The 19,584-nt window shown below is 33.2% G+C and overlaps 1 protein-coding gene across 4 annotated transcripts in view; it reads left to right on the top strand.

The window, feature by feature from the left end:
• FSTL5 (follistatin like 5) overlaps positions 1 to 19,584 on the top strand; it is a 715,161-nt gene that overhangs the window by 599,747 nt on the left and 95,830 nt on the right. For 2 of the 4 annotated variants that reach the window (XM_044767022.2, XM_070505002.1), the window contains exons 11-12: positions 1,580 to 1,606; positions 11,845 to 11,963. In XM_044767022.2, coding sequence (XP_044622957.2) covers positions 1,580 to 1,606; positions 11,845 to 11,963 — 146 coding nt within the window. The remainder of the gene's footprint in view (positions 1 to 1,579; positions 1,607 to 11,844; positions 11,964 to 19,584) is intronic. The other 2 variants (XM_044767023.2, XM_070505003.1) reach the window with 1 other exon arrangement.

Raw genomic sequence — 19,584 nt, 5'->3', positions numbered from 1 at the left:
AAATACTGATAAGTCTAATCATGGCTCCATCTTTCCTGAGCCTACAGAAGAAAATTTAATCTCCTTTGCAATGTGTACAAAAGGCTTTCTTGATATTATCAAGGACGAATTGTCTGGCCTCATCTTCTATCAATTTTGCCCTTCAAATATACTCAGTTACTGAAATCCCTCTGAATATGTTGGTATACTTTGAATGTCTTTAACCCCCCTGCACCACACATCCTTCTTGTAAGCTTGGGTGACATTATCTTGCTTGAGCATCACCAATCCAATGAAGCTGTCCCTCAACTGCCCAGCCTTTGCCCCAGAGATGATCATTCTGTCATATCCTTAGCCCCTGAACCTGAGTTTTGTTTCTTTGATTGCAGCTACCACATGGTTGCAATTATTTGTTAGCCTGGTTCTTTGTCCTTGCAAGTCTATGTCCTCTTCCTGCGAATAGGATCTATCCTTTTCATAGTCATTGCAAACACACTGTAGGCAACAAGAACAGCACCACAAAATGTCCTGAAAGGATACATGTATCATGCATGCATATTTGAATAAATATTATTAAGGAATTAAAAACACCAAGAATCACAAAAGGTGCTTACTCTCCAAAAGTTTATTTTAAAAAATATAGCAGGTGCTGAAACCTGCATGACTTGGGCCTTCAGCCTCCATCTAGGAGTGCTAGACTGCTACATCCTGCTACATTCACTGGGGGGATTCAGTTTTTTTAAAAAAGTGATTATGCTTTAATAGGGTTAAAATATTCATGGAATAATTAGATGTGTATAAGATTTTCCATTAGTTACTCTTAAAGTATTTTGCCTTGAAAACCTATAGAATTTGGGAAACTTTCAATTAGTAAGAGAGGCAGAGATTTCCTCAAGAATATTTCTAATTGATATTTGCTCTTTATCTTTATCTTAATATTTAACTCTCTATTGATTTGGTCCCTATCCAAGGTCTAATAAACCTATTTCCAGAAACAATTTAAGATGACTCATTATTGTGCATTGAAATAAGCAAGATATATTTAGATATATTTCATTCCATCTGGTTTAAAAAGTGGAAACATATACTACTTAAAAATAGGTCACTTCTGTGTTCAAAATCCTGTATTTACAAGAAGTCTTCTTGCTCAGAAATATTGCATATTATGTAGGAATATTACATATTGTGATTATGGAGAATTTTAAAAATACAGCTTTTTAATTAGTAACTTCTAACTATACTGTCAAATAAATAAATAGTTTTAACTACCAATGCTTGTTCTAAAGATGTATTTCAATAAAATTAACTTAAATATCCCATTCCCATTCTTTTTAGTGATGCACAAAATGTTCTTTGTTTATTAACAAAATCTGTATTCCAAAGAAGAATTGGCTGTTTCAAGAAATGAAGAGAGCATTATTAGCTAGTCTCAGTGTTTTACTGTTTTGTTAATTTAGTTTGTTGAATTCACAGTCACTCCTTTTACGTACATGCTCTATCCTAGAGATTGTTACCTCTTTAATAGTTATTTATATTACTATGCAATTGAAGTTCTCTTTACTCATTTTTTCCTCTCCTTTTTCTTTTTCACATGCTGCAGTAGCTAACATATTATGGAGAGAAGAAGGTACTAAATTCCATTATGTTTCTTATTGTTATGATTATTTTGCTTAATTTTTAGTAGATGTGTTAACCATCAGTCTTAATAATTACCTTGTTTTGATGTTGACTCAACATTTTTATTTGATTATAAGTCAATATTCTTCTATAAATGTGCTACCGTTAAAAATATTTCTCATTCCTCATCAACTTGATTTATTATTGATATGTAACTAGGAAGTTATATTACAATATATTGAAATACTTTTCAGGGTATAAAAGTAAGTCAAAGAAATAAAAGCAAACTTAGTTAAACAGAATGTATATAATAAACCCTGATTTAGATTATCAAAAGGAAAATTTAAAAACTAGTGTCTTATGAAGGTAATATAATAAATTGTTTAAGAAAATAGGTTATAAACTTGAAGGACCTAGATTCAAATCCGATCTCTACCACTATATAGCCTAGGGCCTCTTTATATCACAATTTTCTTATCTCAAAAATCAGGACAACTGTTAATACACAATAGGGTTGTTATCAGTTCCTTAAATACAGTCTACACTCAATACATGGTATCTACTGTTATTTATTATTGTTTTTCTTAATGATAAAGTCTTGGAAGAAAGTGTTTGACCAGGTGCTCAAATATCCCATGCGCTTTAGTTCAATTCTCAGGATAAAAATGTGCACAAGTCATCCTTACAATCGTAGTAAGCAATGGCTAAAATCATTGCCTTCACAGTCTATCCTAGACAAACTTCCTCTTCCCTAATTTTAGCTTCCTATATGACCTGTAGTCACTGTTACTGTGAGGACCATGTCTCATAACCTTCAGGTAATTCCGGAATTTAGCCATCTCAATTTTGTTCTCAATGATGAGGCATACCACTTTTGTTTTTGTCCTTGGTATTTGTTGATCCTCGAATCTTTCATGTAGGCTCCTGTAGAGTCGGGCTTACTAAAGAGGTTCTGGTGTAACTATGCCTTCTCATCTTGTTCCACTTAGATATTTCACATTTGAATTTACAAATTCAAGTGTTACTGAAACTAGCATGAACACATCTGTTAGACATTTCTTTATATTCTCTTCCTTCCTGAGAGCAAATAAAAATTTCTCTGGGCATTTAAAAAAGTAATTTTATTTTACAATTGTAATGAAAGGAACAAAACCTAAGTAGTCAGAGACCAGGTACCAAGGATCTGGCTTCGCTGGTTAATTTCTGGGAAAAATTTTATATTAGTTTTTAATAGTTAATATTTAATAATAATATGATATTCTTCAGGCTACCCCTAGAAGTGTAGGAGACCTCCAGTTAATTAAGATCACACGAAGATTCGTTATATAAAACCATTTTTATCTATTTAAATTTTTCTTCTGTTAGTGTTTGAAAATGTATACTCTCAATAATTATTCTCCATCAATAAATGATGTGTTTAATCTTCATGATGATAATAACAGACATTTGGTCCTATCCAAAATGTCCATCAGATATTTGGTCCATGCCAAAAGGTCCTTGATATTGGATCCTATCCAGAACCATTTGGAATGGAGTAAATTACTCATGGACGTTTTGGAAAGGACCAAATGTAAAGGACGTTTTGGCGTGGAACAAATGTCCTACAAGGTTCATGACTTTGTTTGACACAGAATGTGTACTTGAGAAAAAATAGCTATTTAGTATATTTTGCAGATAATTTTAAGACATACACAAGAAATGACTTTAAGTAAATTTTTAAAATCTTTTATTTCATGTAAAATTATCATCAGAGTCCTTTTTTATTTTTTAGAATAAACAAGATTTAAAATAATATATTTGAGAAAATAATATGCTTGATTTAGATTCACAGGCATCTCTAAACTATTTGTTATAATGCCACAGCTATTGGCAAGGCATTACAATTAGAAATGATTGCATGTAATAATAGTAATGATGGCCAGAGATAATCAACCAGCTTGAGGAATCACTGAACTCCAACAGTGTGTAGAATTATTTCATAAAAATTAATTAAAATAATAGCCAACTGAAGCTTTCAAAGCAAATTTCCACCTCTATTTTTAAAAGATAGGATAATAACAAATAAGAAATATTTCTTGTTTTATGTCTATCTATATCTATATACATCTCAAATATTTCTGAGATCCACTTTTATTTCTTCTCTAGCAGGGCTTTCTGTTTGTATGCTTGTCTCTTCACCCTCCAAGGGAAATTTATCCCAGAGAGAACCAATTGAAGAATTTCAGGCATTTTAAGATTAGTAATGGAAGGAGAGTTGAAAATGATAATACCTTTCATAACTTCACTTTACTTATATGCAAGTGTTAAAACTATAAAATTTGCTTAACTGAAAAATTATTTTTTAAACATGACCATAAGAATCTAGCTTAGCCAAAACTTTGTTCTTTAAATCAATTTTACTGAATTTAATATATATTATCTTAATAATCACATGGATATTTAAGCCTGAAGCACATTCTCCTCTCTTTTTTCTGAGTTCTCTTTTCAGTTCTTCTTCTGTAATCATCATTGTAGTTTGCAGGAGTGTAGAGAGACAATGTTTCACTCATTTATTGATAAATGCTTTAACAAGCCTATTAAATGTCAAGCACTTTGAAAGCACTGGAAATATAAAGATAAGATCTAATTTCTACCCTAAAGAGGGTTTAATCTAGTAAGTTAAAGGCTAAATTGTTCTTACTGACAACTAATTTTACTATGTGATTTTAAAATACACATTAAAAGATTCAGTATGATTGGTTTTCTTCTGCAATAGTTTTAGGACCTTGTAATCAAATATAATCTAATAAAATATTTCCTAGTGGACAACAGTTTGAGTATATGTTATATGGTCTAACTTAGTAGTAAGTGTTTTCATTTATTATAAGCACTGAATCACAGGAAGTTAAACCATTTTATTCACTGCAAGATTGGTCTGAACTTTTAAATATGCAAACTTCAAACTCCAAGGACAGATGTAAGGTGGTTCATTATATAACATACCATTTTCTAAATTTATTATAACATGGAATTATTTTGATGGATATCTGCAGGATCAACATCAAATAGAATCTACTTTGGGAAATACTGGTTTGATGTGATATCTAATGATTTGAAAGCAAAAAATTATTTTCTATATTTATAAAAATTGACTGTCCTAACCTTTGTAAATATTTATTAATCTCTTCACAAAAAATATATTATAGAAATAAAGTAAATCACTATATCAGCTGGGCTAATTAACACTAACCAACACAAGGTAGAAATTTCTAGAAATTGTAGTGAAATCTTACAACAAAGTTTACATGGTACATCATAATCTGATTAGCTTTGTGATATATAATATGGCCAAGGTGGGGAAGAAAGAGATATAGAAATAGGTCAGCTCTTAACTCCTTCAGCCTAACATTCACAGTTTCATTGGCCAGACAATTATACATTGCAGGTTGGGAAATACAGAATAATATAGGTGCCTACTTAGTGTGTTCCATAAGCCTCTTGTATAATTATTTTTAGAGGGGAAAAAAAAAAAGCTAAGGTTCTCAGGACCTGATTACTGCCTCACAGTGATATTGAAGAAATATTTAAAATGCAAAAGGAGAATTTTCACAGCGTAAAGTTTCCCAATGCATGAAACTTAGAAAGCCATCGAATTGGGGGAGGTAGAGACCAAGCCTTCCAACGGCTAGTACATGATGCCACTGAAACTGTGATCAAGCTGTCACCATTTCCACTGGCCAGTTTGCTACTCTTTCTGTTAAAAACTAATGTCAGCCTAACTGTTTTAGCATTTTAAATTCTCTTATAAAAAAGTTTTTCAAATCAGAAAAGTGACCTGACAAGAGATATCCTTTTGCAGATATATGTGTATATATGTATACATATATATGTCTGTGTACATGTGTATACACATACATGTGTGTGCATATCTATAAGTATATATATGGTTGCACTAGTATTAATTATATAACAAATACTCTATTATGTTATAACCTTTGCTATGTTAATTATTAAATGTGAAATCAACCATGCAGATTTCTATTCAGTTTTTCCAGCGTATCTTTGGAAGTTCAGGAAATTGTCCAGTGACTCAAAAGGAATAGTTTTACATAATATTCTTCCTGGATTAATAGTACCTAATAAGGAGATTGACATAATCACTCTCAAAAAACTTTCTAGCAAAAATGAAAGCGCTAGTCTTATTTTAGTGGAACATCACATAAAGATCTTATTGAGGTACAATGGTATGATGTTCCTGTGTGTGAAAAGCTTTTCAGTTCTAAAGATAAAAATATAAAAAATGGGAACATTCATGAACCAAAAATCTATCCCTGCTGAGTTATTCAGGGTGAGAAATGCCATGTATACCATCTATTCCTGACTATATTTTTCTTTAGCTAAAAAGATTTCTTCTATACTTCAAAAAAGAGATGAGTAAGTTTAGGATCATTCAAAAGTGAAAAGAATAATATCAACAAATAAAGAACTTTATTTAACACCAAAACTTATTGAATCATCTGTGATTAGTTATCAAATCACTGCACCGTGGAATCATAATTTGCTATTGACCATAACTTAAATGCTAAAGTAATGGCAATCTAAGTCGGGGGAAGACAAACATCACCACAAAATCTCTTTTGTTATTGACTTAAATATTTATCCAATAATCAAACATTAACCAAATTTTGGGGCCGGCCCAGGGGCGTAGTGGTTAAATTTGCACGCTTTGCTTCAGCAGCCCAGGATTCATGGGTTTGGATCCTGAGTATGGACCTACACACTGCTCATCAAGCCCATGCTGTGGCAGCATCCCACAGACAAAATAGAGGAAGATTAGCACAGGTGTTAACTCAGCGACAATCTTCCTCATGCAAAAAGAGGTAGATTGGCAACAAATGTTAGCTCAAGGCCAATCTTCCTCATCTCCCCCCCAAAAAATTAACCAAATTTTATTGTTGATATAAATTAAGTAATATACAGGCTATATATAATAAATAATTGTATTATCACAATACACTATTATTCTTGAGCAGCTGTCCTCAAAGGATTGAAACAAGAATGTGTATTACACCATTTTTTCTCAGTCCATTTCATGTATTTAAAGGTGCAGTATTGGTTTAAAAATCCTCTGGGAAATTCTTCTCTCTTATGAGACTGCAAGTAATTCCTGCTTATGTCTTTCTCTGCATAGAAAGAAAAACAAAGCAAAAAGAAAACTCAAAAGGAACAAACGAATTATGAATCAGTTTCTAGAGCCACCATACTCCCTTAGATTAACAATCGACCTGGAAAAGACAAAGTACCTATGTCTGTCTTCACCAGGGGATGGAAAAAGAAAAAACAGCCTGCACATTTTGCCAGTCTTTCCTGTGACTAGAGTGGTGAAACTTTTACTGAGATCAAGAACTTTCGTAATCTCCACAATAGAAGGCATTAGTGAGGATAGAATTGTAATCGAACCCTCATGGTTATCAAACTTTTTGCAACTCAACACTCCTTTTACACTTTTCCATATTATTGAGAACTCAAAGAGCTTTTGTTCACATGAGTTATTTCTGTCCACTTATATTTACCATATTAGAATTAAAACAGAAAACTTTAAATGTATATTTTGTAATTTATTAAAAATAACCATAATAAACTTATTACCTGTAGCCGTAAATAACACATTATTTTTAAAGCTATATTTCCAACAAAACAATGAGCAGGCTCACATTGTTTTACATTCTGCAAATCTTTTTCAGTGTCTGACTGAATACAAGATGCTGGATTCCTGTTTCTGCTTCTGCATTGAATTGTTGTGATTTCACTCATGACATCACATGTCATGTAGCCTGTCGAAAACTACACTCTACATTTGTGAGGATCTAATCTGTGAGACTGAGAAAATAATGCAAATGATGTCTCAGTATTATTATGAAAATAGTTTTCACTTTGCAAACCCACTGACAGGATCAACCTTGAGAACTTCTCTAGTAGAAAATGAAGTTGATCCTTTAGCAATCTCAGGGATTCATAGAATTTGATATCACAGAAAACTGAAATTTAACAGTATATCTCACAGTATAGATTTGAGGAAAACATGAGAACAGTAATGAAATTCTGGTTATATACCATGTCATTATTTGATTTTTATACATTAATGTTTCAAAGAAGAGATAATGTCAGTCATAAAAATAGTGACAGTTACTCTTTCTTGAGATCTTATGGTGTGACAGTTACTCTGGGTAAATGTTTTACTTTCTCCACCTTATTTAATTCTTACTACAGCAGCATGATGTAAGTACAATAATTACCTCTGAGTTTGAGATGGGGAAATCAAGACACAGACTAAACAACATTCCCATGGTACAACAGTAAGTTCTATACCCGTGATGTGTCTCTGAACTGTCTGAATCCAGAGAATGGAGTTTATTTCCCTTTGTTACATTCTTCCATTAAAAAAAAAAGTTAAGATGTAGAAACTTAATTGTTATACCAAATATACACAAATATGTTATTGCTTTCTCTACAAATAAAGCTAGTGAATGCCCCAAATGAAAATCTGTATGTTTCACTGACCAACTTCTCCATCATCAGACAATTTACATTATCCTATGCTGAGTGTATTCATAATAAATGCATATATGTACAATATTACAGCAGAAAGTTTAAAAAGAAACACATCTGCATCTTATATTCAGATCATAAATTCTGCTGCTAAAATCTAAATAAAACTTTGCATGAACAAAATATGTCTAGAAAAAAAATAAAAGGTAAATTATACCTCCTGTGGGTGGGGAGGGGAGGAACTCATAAAGGGCTCTATAGGGATAGGTAAAGTGATTTCATAGCAGAGTGATTGATATATAGCTGTTCAGTCGATAATTATTATTTTAGCTAACATATTTATATATAGTATTTTGTTGGCATTACTATTTCATAAACACTAAGGAGTTCTATTCCCACTGAAAATAATAAAATGCAAAATCAAACTAAACCCTCCTTTATGATATCTGTATTTTTTCAATAACTTGCATCCTGGAAAGAAGTTTATGCTTTGTAAAAATGCTGATGTGTGATTCATATTTTAAAGAGCAGGAATATAGACTATCAGATTTGAACAAGTGATTTGGAGGGATTAAGTGGGCTCTAGAGGAAAATACAGCTCAAAATTTCCTCAGTGCAGGAATGTAGTGGAATCCCACTGATTATGTACAGAATATGGTAACATAATATAATAAAAGTATCCATAGGAGTAAGGACAGGAAATATTTCAAGAAACTTTGAAAATAATCTGGACTTAGACGAGTGTCAGGTTCAAACATATTCAAATTCCTGATTGTGAAGCAGAATTTTGCAGCAGTTGAAGAGCAGAGTGACATTCATTCAAAAATGCTATAAGGGGGGCCGGCCCCGTGGCCGCGTGTTAAGTTCACACGCAGCCCAGGGTGTCCCTGGTTCGATCCTGGGAGCTGACATGGCGCCGCTTAGGCCATGTTGAGGCGGCAATCCACATGCCACAACTAGAAGGACCCACAACTAAAAGTATACAACTATCTACTGGGGGGATTTGGGCAGAAAAAGCAAAAAAAGGAAAAAAAAAAGATTGGCAAGTTGTTAGCTCAGGTGCCAATCTTTAAAAAAAAAACGTTATAAACTTTGTAATAATCCTCAAACAGTATGTAACTGACAACTGAAAACTGAAAAGCAGACGTTACGTTATGACTTGGTTATGTTCAGAAGTTTCAATAACCAATAATGTTAAATTAATAGTCATTGATATATAGCACACATAAATCTTATGTGGAAGCTTGCTGATACAAATATTTTTGCATAAAAAGCGTTGTTTTTTTTGTAAAATCCTTTGGGCACAGAATTTATATTTATTTATGCACAGCTATTAATTATAAATAATAGCTGACAACTACTAAATTTTTTTTATTAAAAATATAACTTGCTGGGGCTGGCCCAGTGGTGCAGGGGTTAAGTTTGCACGTTCTGCTTTGGTGGCCTGGGGTTTGCTGCTTCAGATCCCTGGTGTGGACATGGCACCACTTGGAAAAGCCATGCTATGGTAGTAGTGCTACATATAAAGTAGTGGAAGATGGGCACGGATGTTAGCTCAGGGCCAGTCTTCCTCAGCAGAAAAGAGAAGGATTGGTAGCAGATGTTAGCTCAGGGCTGATCTTCCTCGAGAAAAAAAAATATATATATATATGTAAATTGAATTTAGTTTTTGCCACTTCTATTATGATCAGTAATATACCATCCTAATGTAATACTCTGTGGAATTATAATATATAATTAACTGATAAAGCTTGTGTGTATTAAAATGTGAGTACTGTAAAATATTTATAAAATAATAATAAGATGTATCAAAACAATCTGAGGTCACTTAAAACGTATATGTATTATTAGACAGAAATAATTTCATTTGCTAAAAGATATTTATACACTATGTATAAACATCAATAAAGTTGTAATTATGTTTGAATATATTTTCCTGTAAATCATAAGAATAGATGGACACATGGCCAGATGGGAAAAATTGGTGAATTTCTAATTAACCAGGAACATAATTAATAAGAATAAATTTGGCTTAAGTTGAATAATCAAATATTTTCACAAATCGATACATTTTTATTGTGATCCTCAGGCTTGACTTAACAGAACTTGCAGGTATTCTCAATTAAAATAAAAAATGGGATTTTTTGTATTTAAATAAATTATCTTTCTCTTTGTAGCTGTTTTTAGAATTTAAACATTTTAAGCAACAATAGTTTGGCTTTCCGAGCTACTGAGATTTCACTGTCATTGCTTGTCTTCTAAAGAAGACGTGCTATCACTCAATCTTGTAAGATATAATTAGACTGAATAAAGATGATTGTGGAAACCAGTACACTGGGGCAAGGGAGCTACTCAGGTGAGGAATGGAAAAGAAAGAACTATATGTGGTTAGGTCTGGGTATGTTAGAACAAGGCAGAAGCTGAGGCAACAAAGAGAACAGGTGCACAAGAATACGCAGAAGCTCCCCAGGTGCAGGCCTCAGTTTACCTTAACTGCATTCCAGGTATCTCATTTGTAGGATCCTGCACCCAGTAGGTGTGCATTTATAAAGTGATATGAATTTCTGAGATGCCACACAGTCAGATCTGTAGTGTGAAAAAAATTAAAAATAAGATTTAAATGATTATACTGAGATTTTTCTAAGACCTTAAATTAAAGATTTAAAGTCCAGAGATAGACCCCAATTACTGCCAGTATAAAAATTGATATATAGGATCTCTATGTAGGATTATATTTACAAAAAGTGGTTTAGGAAAATACACATTCTCCAAACTCTGGGGAACTTGGTCTTTTTGTTTCAAAAGTCTTTATATACACTAAATTCCTATACTGAATGAAATTTCATATTCCCTAGGGAACTCTAATAACAATACTAGAATAAATATGATCCTTTAAAAAGTACTTTTAGGGGCTGGTCCAGTGGCGCAGTGGTAAATTTCACACATTCTGCTTCCGCGGCCTGGGGTTCACTGGGTTGGATCCCAGGTGCAGACCTATGCACTGCTTGGCCAGCCATGCTGTGGCAGGCGTCCCACACATAAAGTAGAGGAAGATGGGCACAGATGTTAGCTTAGGGCTAATCTTCCTCAAAATAAATAAATAAATAGGGGCCAGCCTGGTGGCGCAGTGGTTAAGTGCACAGGTTCGGCTTTGCTGGCCCTGGCTTTGCCAGTTTGGATCCCCGGTGCGGACATGGCACCACGTGGCAAGCCATGCTGTGGCAGGCTCCCACGTACAAAGTAGAGGAAGATGGGCAGGGATGTTAGCTCAGGGCGTCTTCCTCAGAAAAAAGAGGAGGATTCAGATGTTAGCTCAGCGCTAATCTTTCTAGGGAAAAATAAATAAGTAAATAAATAAATAAATAAAAACTGCTTTTGTTCCTCAGTTAACATCTAAATTAAGTAGGGGAGGTATCAGAAATAATCTATGCATCAACAAATTTATAATTTTCATTTATAATTATTGAAAAATACATGAAACATTTATTGAATTATATTAAGGAAATCACTGAATTGCAGATCAGGGAGAATAAAGTGGAATGTCTGCATAATGTCACAAAGTGGCTTGGGCATTCTGTAAAGGTCTCATATGATTTGCTTTATTAATATTACACGACTTCACAAATTGAACTCCTGCCAGCAATATGTGGGGCACTGAATTTTGGTTGTAAAGGTTTCTGATAATTTTTTTGAACTTTTGAATGTGTTTTTATTCCTAAGGTCTGGGAATTGGGAACATGTTCTATGTTTTTTATGAAGATGGCATCAAAGTGATACAACCCATAGAATGTGAATTTCAGAGGCACATTAAACCTAGTGAAAAGCTCCTTGGATTTCAGGCAAGTATTTAAAAAATTCCTTTGCATTTTTATGCAACAATTTTGTTAAGTAGAATTATATTTTGGAAATACAATGAAATCTATACATGCATGAGACGTGTTTGGAGGAAAATATTAAAACTATGATATTGGCTGTTACTCTATGCAGTTTTATATGTGAGGAGGAAAGTAATATATTGGGTAATCCTAATTACTTGTTTGTAATTAAAATAAACGCTATAGAAGTGAAATATCGGGGCTGGCCCCGTGGCCGAGTGGTTAAGTTCGCGCGCTGCGCTGCAGGCGGCCCAGTGTTTCGTCGGTTCGAATCCTGGGCGCGGACATGGCACTGCTCGTCAGACCACGCTGAGGCAGCGTCCCACATGCCACAACTAGAGGAACCCACAACGAAGAATACACAACTATGTACCGGGGGGCTTTGGGGAGAAAAAGGAAAAAATAAAATCTTTAAAAAAAAAAAAAAAAGAAGTGAAATATCAAAAATGAACACAACCTAATAACTTCACCTGCTCCTTAATTTAGACGGTCTCCCATTTTGGTAGGCAACAGTAAGTTTAACAAAATGAAAGAAAACAGCGTGTAGATGATCTGATGGAAATTTGGGGTGTCATCAATACCTCATGGATGTTGATTCCCTTTTATTCTTCATATCTTTTTTCATGAGGTGTCAATGGAATGAATGATTTAGATTTATACGGGAAAATATCAATTCTTTTATTTGTTTATTTATGTGTACCTTGTCTTCCCCATAAAGATTTTTTTCCTGTAAAATCTTGGTACAGAATTCAGAAAATAAAAGAATATCTGACAAAATGGTTGATTATACATATTAGGTATTGTATTTTTTTTGCAAGAGAAGAAATTATAATTATTTTTATATTGCCATGGCTATATATATCTCCCCATAAATATATGCATACCAAAATATGTAATATTGAAGGTTACCTATGTGTTCTCTACAAGTTCAGACATACACCAAACACCTAACATAAGTTTTTGGCAGGCCTCATCATGGAACCCTCCCTTGATGCTCATTTTAAAGGTTGGCATGGCCATGAAATATGAATAAAATAGAAACTTAATGCCATAGTTTAGATCCTTTATTTTCAACTCTTATTTATAGTCTAGCAGTACTCAATGTTGTTGTCATATATTGACATATGAAGATAATTTACATCTGAAAGCCATGCCCTGGAAGGGGGAGAAGAAAAAAAATTATGAGTGAGATAAGATAGGTCAGCTTCTTTCCAGATATTCTGTAGGACAAAGCAATCTAATGACGTCTTATTTTAAATAAAGGAAAGAATTTAATTCAATATGTCTGTAATTATTTAAAACAAATGAAACCATTTTAATTTAAAAATATTTCAGTTATATGGTAAATAACAAAATAGAATTGTTACCATTTTTGTTAAGCTATAGTTTAACTACAAGTATGAATGTCTTAAATTGTCCATGCAACTTTATTTTGTTTTATAGTAGTATAATATCAATACTAACTAAACTCATTTTGAGTAAGGTGTGTATGTAAATAAATAAACATAGATACAATCATAAGTATTTTCTTGTGATAAAGCAAATCATTCAATTTTATACCACATTCATATTTTTATAAAAACCTTTTGGATAAGAAATCTGGGCTATCACACGGGTATAGAAAATGTGGCACCAAAATAGTTATTTAAATAAAAGCAAAATGATTTTCTGGGAGAGTGTTTCTCTTTGAGTCCTGCAGGACTAGCAGTTTTACAGCTAACTGACACAGCTGTGTCGGTTACATCACAAATTCTGAAACATCAGTTACTAATACTAAAAAGATAATCTGTGAAATTCATACTTGTCATCACAAAACTGTAACCTCATGAATTTGACTTGCAAATTTAAAGGCAAAGAATTTTCTTTGTCCACTACATATGTACTATTCCAGAGTATCAGTAAATGGTTTGATGCAGTTTGACTCAAGTCTTAAAGAATGTGCTTTTCCGGGACATTTTTTGATGGCTCTGGATGAATTAATTTAACTGTATGGAATCTAAAACTGAAAAAGTAAGCAAAAACTTGATGTGACAGTTTTGTGACGAGTCTGGACAACAGGGATGTAAAGTTTACTCACCTGAATTTCTCTCTCTTCAAAGCTTTTGAATACTTCCTCCTAAAACGGCTACAGTAGGAACGATATAGAATTGTGTATATTTATCTCTCTCTATATATAGAGAGAGAAATTATACATATAAAATTTGTATGAATTATATATAATTTTCTATAAAAATTAAAAATTGAAGGGGAGGTACAAACCAAACACCAGAGATGACAGCCTTAACTCATTTCCTTCTATCTGAGAACCCTTATCCACAAGCGTACACGTCAACCTTATCCACATCAACAGTGACAAAGCAGGGATAATTGGCTGTTAAGAACTAATTTACTGCATCGGAGTTGCGAAGTCGTAGCCCCTGGAAATCTTACAGTCATCTCACATATAGGATTATGCTAGAAATGCACATTGCAAAATGAAAAGAAATATAAGAATAGAAAGTTGAGGGACCAGCTCCATGGCCGAGTGGTTAAGTTCCCGTGCTCCGCTGCCGTGGCCCAGGGTTCGGATCCTGGGCGCGGACATGGCACGGCTCGTCAGGCCACGTTGAGGCCGTGTCCCACATCCCACAACTAGAACAACATGCAACTAAGATATACAACTGTGTACGGGGGTGAGGGGGTGGTGGGGCGGGGGGGGGGGGGGTTTGGGGAGATGAAGCAGAAAAAAAAAAGATTGGCAACAGTTGTTAGCCCAGGTGCCAATCTTAAAAAAAGAAAAGAAAAGAAAAGAAAGTTGACAGTCTTACATTATATAAAACAAAGATTTACAAAAATTTCTATACTCTAATGGAAGAGTAAGCAATAAAGAGTAATAAAAACCAGATTTGTATTTTTAGGAATACAGCAACTATCAAATAGTGTCTTTTTAAAAAATGTATAACATTTCTACTGCTTTGGATGTTGAAATTAAAATAAAAGTACATTTCAGCTGACCAATATATTTTTAAAGCACTGAGAATAATATAGAGAATGATGAAATGGCTAAAACTTTGTTCTGCTTATAATTGTTAAATGCAGAATATAGAGACATTTGCTTGTACCATAAAAGAATGACATATTTTTATGTAATTATTATAATACACTTATATGAAATAAAGACTAGGGTAGATCACATTGCTCTGGTTTTTTTATTCTTTAATGTGAGATATGCTTAAATAATTAGAATATGTATACATAGATATTTTCTTGATTGACAAGTATACAGTGGTAGAAATAAAAAGAAACTGATCGTGTTATGCTTTGAGAATAAATGTTGAACTAAATATTTCTGGTATGAAGTTATTTTGTTTTCTGTGTTTAAACACAAGAAAGATATCAATTTCAGAGTGTGTAAGCTATTTGATGCTACATTCCACTAGATTTACATTCCTAATTACAAAATAATTTTATGAGAAAATTGTTGAGCACTATGCAAGGAGAAAATTTTTCTCCAGAAAACAGAACCAAGAGGATTAATATCTGTATCTATATCTGTATCTGTTTCTGCTTCTCTCTATCTCTATGTTTTTATTTTAAGGAATTGGCTCAGGTGATGGTGGATGAGGTGACAAGTCTGAAACCTGTAGGGCAAGTTGGCCAGCAGGAAATTCAGATAGGGGTTGATGTTGCAGTCTTGAGTCCAAAATCCACAGCTTGGGTCAGCAGACTGGAAACTCAGGTGCAACTTGCTATTGTCGTCTTGAGTCTGAAATCTGTATGCAGACTGGAAACCCAAGCAAGATTTCTCTGTTGAAGTCTTCAGCGAGAATTTTTTCTTCTTTGGGAAGCTTCATTCTTACACCTCCAGGCTTTCAACCGATTGGATAAAGCCCACTTGCATACCGAGGGTGATCTCTTTTACTTAAAGTCAATTAATTATAAACTTTAATCACCTCCACATGCACCTTCACAACAACACTTAGGATAGAGCTTCACAAAACAACTGGGCCCCATAGCTTAGATGACATGTAAAATTAACCATCACTCTTTACTCTTTCTTTTGCTCAAGGACCTTGTTTAATTAGTGTTTGTACTCCTGACATGCTTAGTACAGTGCCTTACACATGGCAGGTAGTTAAGTAACATTTGTTAAATAAATGTAATAAAAATTCTGTTGCTTAGAGCCTTACGCTGTTCATTCTTTTAAACATTCTCAAAGTTTAATGATATTTAAAATTTCCTCCTCACCTTAATATTTCTCCTCAATTTATAATTCTCACAAAATAGTGTTCTTCTGTTAATGTGTTTTTGAAACATGTTTCATTGAATGTTTCAGGGTAAATATAACCTCATGGGTCTATTAATTCAAGATCACATGGTCAAAATGTACTGTGTGGATGCTCTGTGTAAGATAGTTTGGAATTCTATAATAGAAAAAAAAGCTAGTTCATCTGGATTTTAGAAGATAAATCTCTTGAACGTGAGTAGTGTACATGAGTCCTTTGGAATAATTTTTTTTCCCATGAAAAAGAATTACACATGGATATAATATTTTTCAAATTCACTGTTGATATTAAAAGAGTAGCAGCGCAACTCCCAATATAACTCATTGGTCAGTATAGTTAAGATAAAAACTGAAATATTTAGAATATAGAATCTTCCATCAAAACTCTCAGAAGATGCTGTTTGCTTGCTCTACATAAAAATTCCATTTTGGTGCAATGTCAGATCAGGTCTCAGCTTTCGACAGTGAGTTGGTAGGGATTCATACAACATGCTTCAGCTATACTTTTCATCTCCTTTTTTTGCTCCTTTGTTAGGTAGCCTTGCAAGATAGGATTCTTGCTATATTTATCCTAGTTGTACACATGATTTCATCTTGTCACCTACAGTATTGAACTTCAAACAAATAGAATTCTACTCCAGACTTGGGAATTCAGAACTGAAACTGAAATAGGTTTGGCAAAATGTTTAAATTACAGGCTCAAGGATGACAGCCTTTTCCAAGATTACCAACTTTTTCACTCTTCTGGTTTTCAACAATTGTGTCATCTTTATCTACCACTCTTTTAATCTTTAATACTTTTTTTTTTTTTTGAGGAAGATTGGCCCTGAGCTAAAATCTGTGCCCATCTTCCTCTATTTTATATGTGGGACACCTGCCACAGCCTGGCTTGACAGGTGGTGTAAATCCTCACCTGGGATCTGAACCTGCAAACCCTGGGTCACTGAAGCAGAGGGCTTGAACTTAACTGCTACGCCACGGGGCTGGCCCCAATATTTAGTACTTTTTAGTTCAATTACTCTTGTGTTTGCTTATCATAGACCTAGGTACTGTTCTACATACATACCGTGGTGTTACTTATTTTTTCATGGGTATTAGAAGAGCTTAAAAGAAAATCACTTACATCTTATCATCCATGAGTCTTATATTTTGGGAATTGAATGTTCTATTCTTGGTTTGAATTCCAACTTAAATAATCCTGAGCTGCAGAAGAACATACTTTCTACAGGAAGTCTGATAAGAATTGCCTCTCAATTCTCTGTTGTCTAGGTTTGGGATTTCCGCATATGAAAATTACCTTTATGAAGAAATACTGCTAGTAGTCTATTAGACTTTGTACCCAGGAACAGGTTGTCCATAGCGTCCAGAATAATTAGGTATGAAGAAATTGAAAGTGAGATTAGGAATGGGGAGCACAGCAGTGCAGGTTTCTTTCTTTGCTGGTGTTCTGCTCACCTCAAGCTCTGCAGCCTTCAAGACATTCATCGATTCCCTTAGTAATACCTCCAGATTTCCCTTTTCAGCATTTCATTCTGTTTCTAATTCAGTTATTACTTTTCCAAACTCAGTCCACAAAAATGCTTATTAAAACACCAGCCACTTTGTATGATGCTGACAATTCATTTTCCCAAGATGCCACTGAGCAACCTTTTGAATTCAGTGATAATCGAAATGTTTCCCCACTTATTCTTTTCATGGTGGATCTCTATTCAAACATGGATTAACTTACAAAGAGGTATAGAATGATAAAAATTTAAGCGTTCATTCCTTTGTGGTTACAATGATATCCTGCAAAGAGCTTCCCAAAGAGAGCAATGTAAACTACCTCTAACTATTCCTTAGAAGATTACTCTGTAGATTTTACAAGAAGTAAAGTTATGAAATTAGTCTTTGAAATCCTACACTTAAAGAGGCCTTCTAATCTTTCATTAAAAATCACACTGTGTTAAAATTTTCCTTCTATTAGACTTTACGTAAGCCTTACATTGGGGGAGCAACAGTGGGAAGCATGTGAATTGTGCAACAGCATTTTAGTGGAGTTGTATAGCATATTAATTGGGTCAAGTAATTTTATCTACGATGGCATTTTAAATATTCTTCAAGAGATTATTAATAAGAGCCAGTCAAGCTATTTGGATAAATGTGACCAGAATAATGTATGTGTCTCAGACAATCTAGTGCCATCATTTTAAACATTTTTACATGAGTAATAAGGACTCATTATACACATATAAGTACATTCTATTCACTTTCAAAAGAAACCTGTTTACTACAATTTGGATTTTTCGATAGAAACATCTTAAGGGTAAAATTGAAGAATTTAACTTATAAGAAATTATTCATACAAATGTCTTTAAATGTGAAACCTTTTTACTTGAGATTTACAAAATCATGTAAATCTGTCTCATATGGATCTTAAACTACAGTTTCCAGTTTAAGATTTAGTTTTATTCACACAAAAATTACCTATTTCTTTTTTCATGGTAACAGATTTGCATGGTAAAAATAAGATAATGCAAAAAAGCTTAGATAAAAAGTAGTAGTTTCTTACTTCATGCCTCACTATTCCCAGTCTCACTTCCTACAATCAATTACATTTAATCATTTAAAATAATTTCTTGTAGTGGTATTTCATGAATTATCAATATTAGGTATTTTCTATTGACGTCCCTCTATGAAAGATGATAATTTGGCTTACACAAATTCTAATTAAGCTTCCTTCTAATTATGATAAGAATTGTGTAATTATTTTAATGATTCTGTGGATTGGATTTATAATTTTAATTATTTGTTTAAATTTTAATTCTTATTTTTCTTGAAATTTCTTAAAATTTCTATTTAACTTTAATTTTCTGAGCTCTTGCTTGATTTCTCATTGTTGACATTTTATATTACAATAACAGTTGTCAAAATTGCAATTTAACACTGAAGGCTAGTCATTTCTTTAACATTGTTTTCATATTTCAGATAGGTCATAAGTCTCACTTTGAATAATTTGAGAGGTGAATCAGGAAGGAAAACAATATAGTAAGTTAATGCCTTCACCTTTATTTATTAAATATTTAAATTGCTAAAAATTAAGAATATCATTGCTGAAAGTTTAACATGACAAGTTTGCACTTCTCCATATACTTTATTGTATAATGATTTTATATATTTCTACATGGAAGTTTAAGATACAACTATATAATAAGAATGAGAAGGAAAACAAAACTTTAACCTCAAAATTATTTTTCATCTCTTATTTACCTGCTAATTTATTGCCCATGAAAACTCCTTTTGTTTCTAATTTAGCAATTTACTGTCAAAATTTTATTAAAT

This window comes from Equus asinus, chromosome 3, assembly GCF_041296235.1.
Source record: "Equus asinus isolate D_3611 breed Donkey chromosome 3, EquAss-T2T_v2, whole genome shotgun sequence".
In the NCBI taxonomy this organism is placed as follows: domain Eukaryota; kingdom Metazoa; phylum Chordata; class Mammalia; order Perissodactyla; family Equidae; genus Equus; species Equus asinus.
Note: the sequence above shows the minus strand (reverse complement) of the source record. Positions and strands in the feature narration are given on the sequence as shown.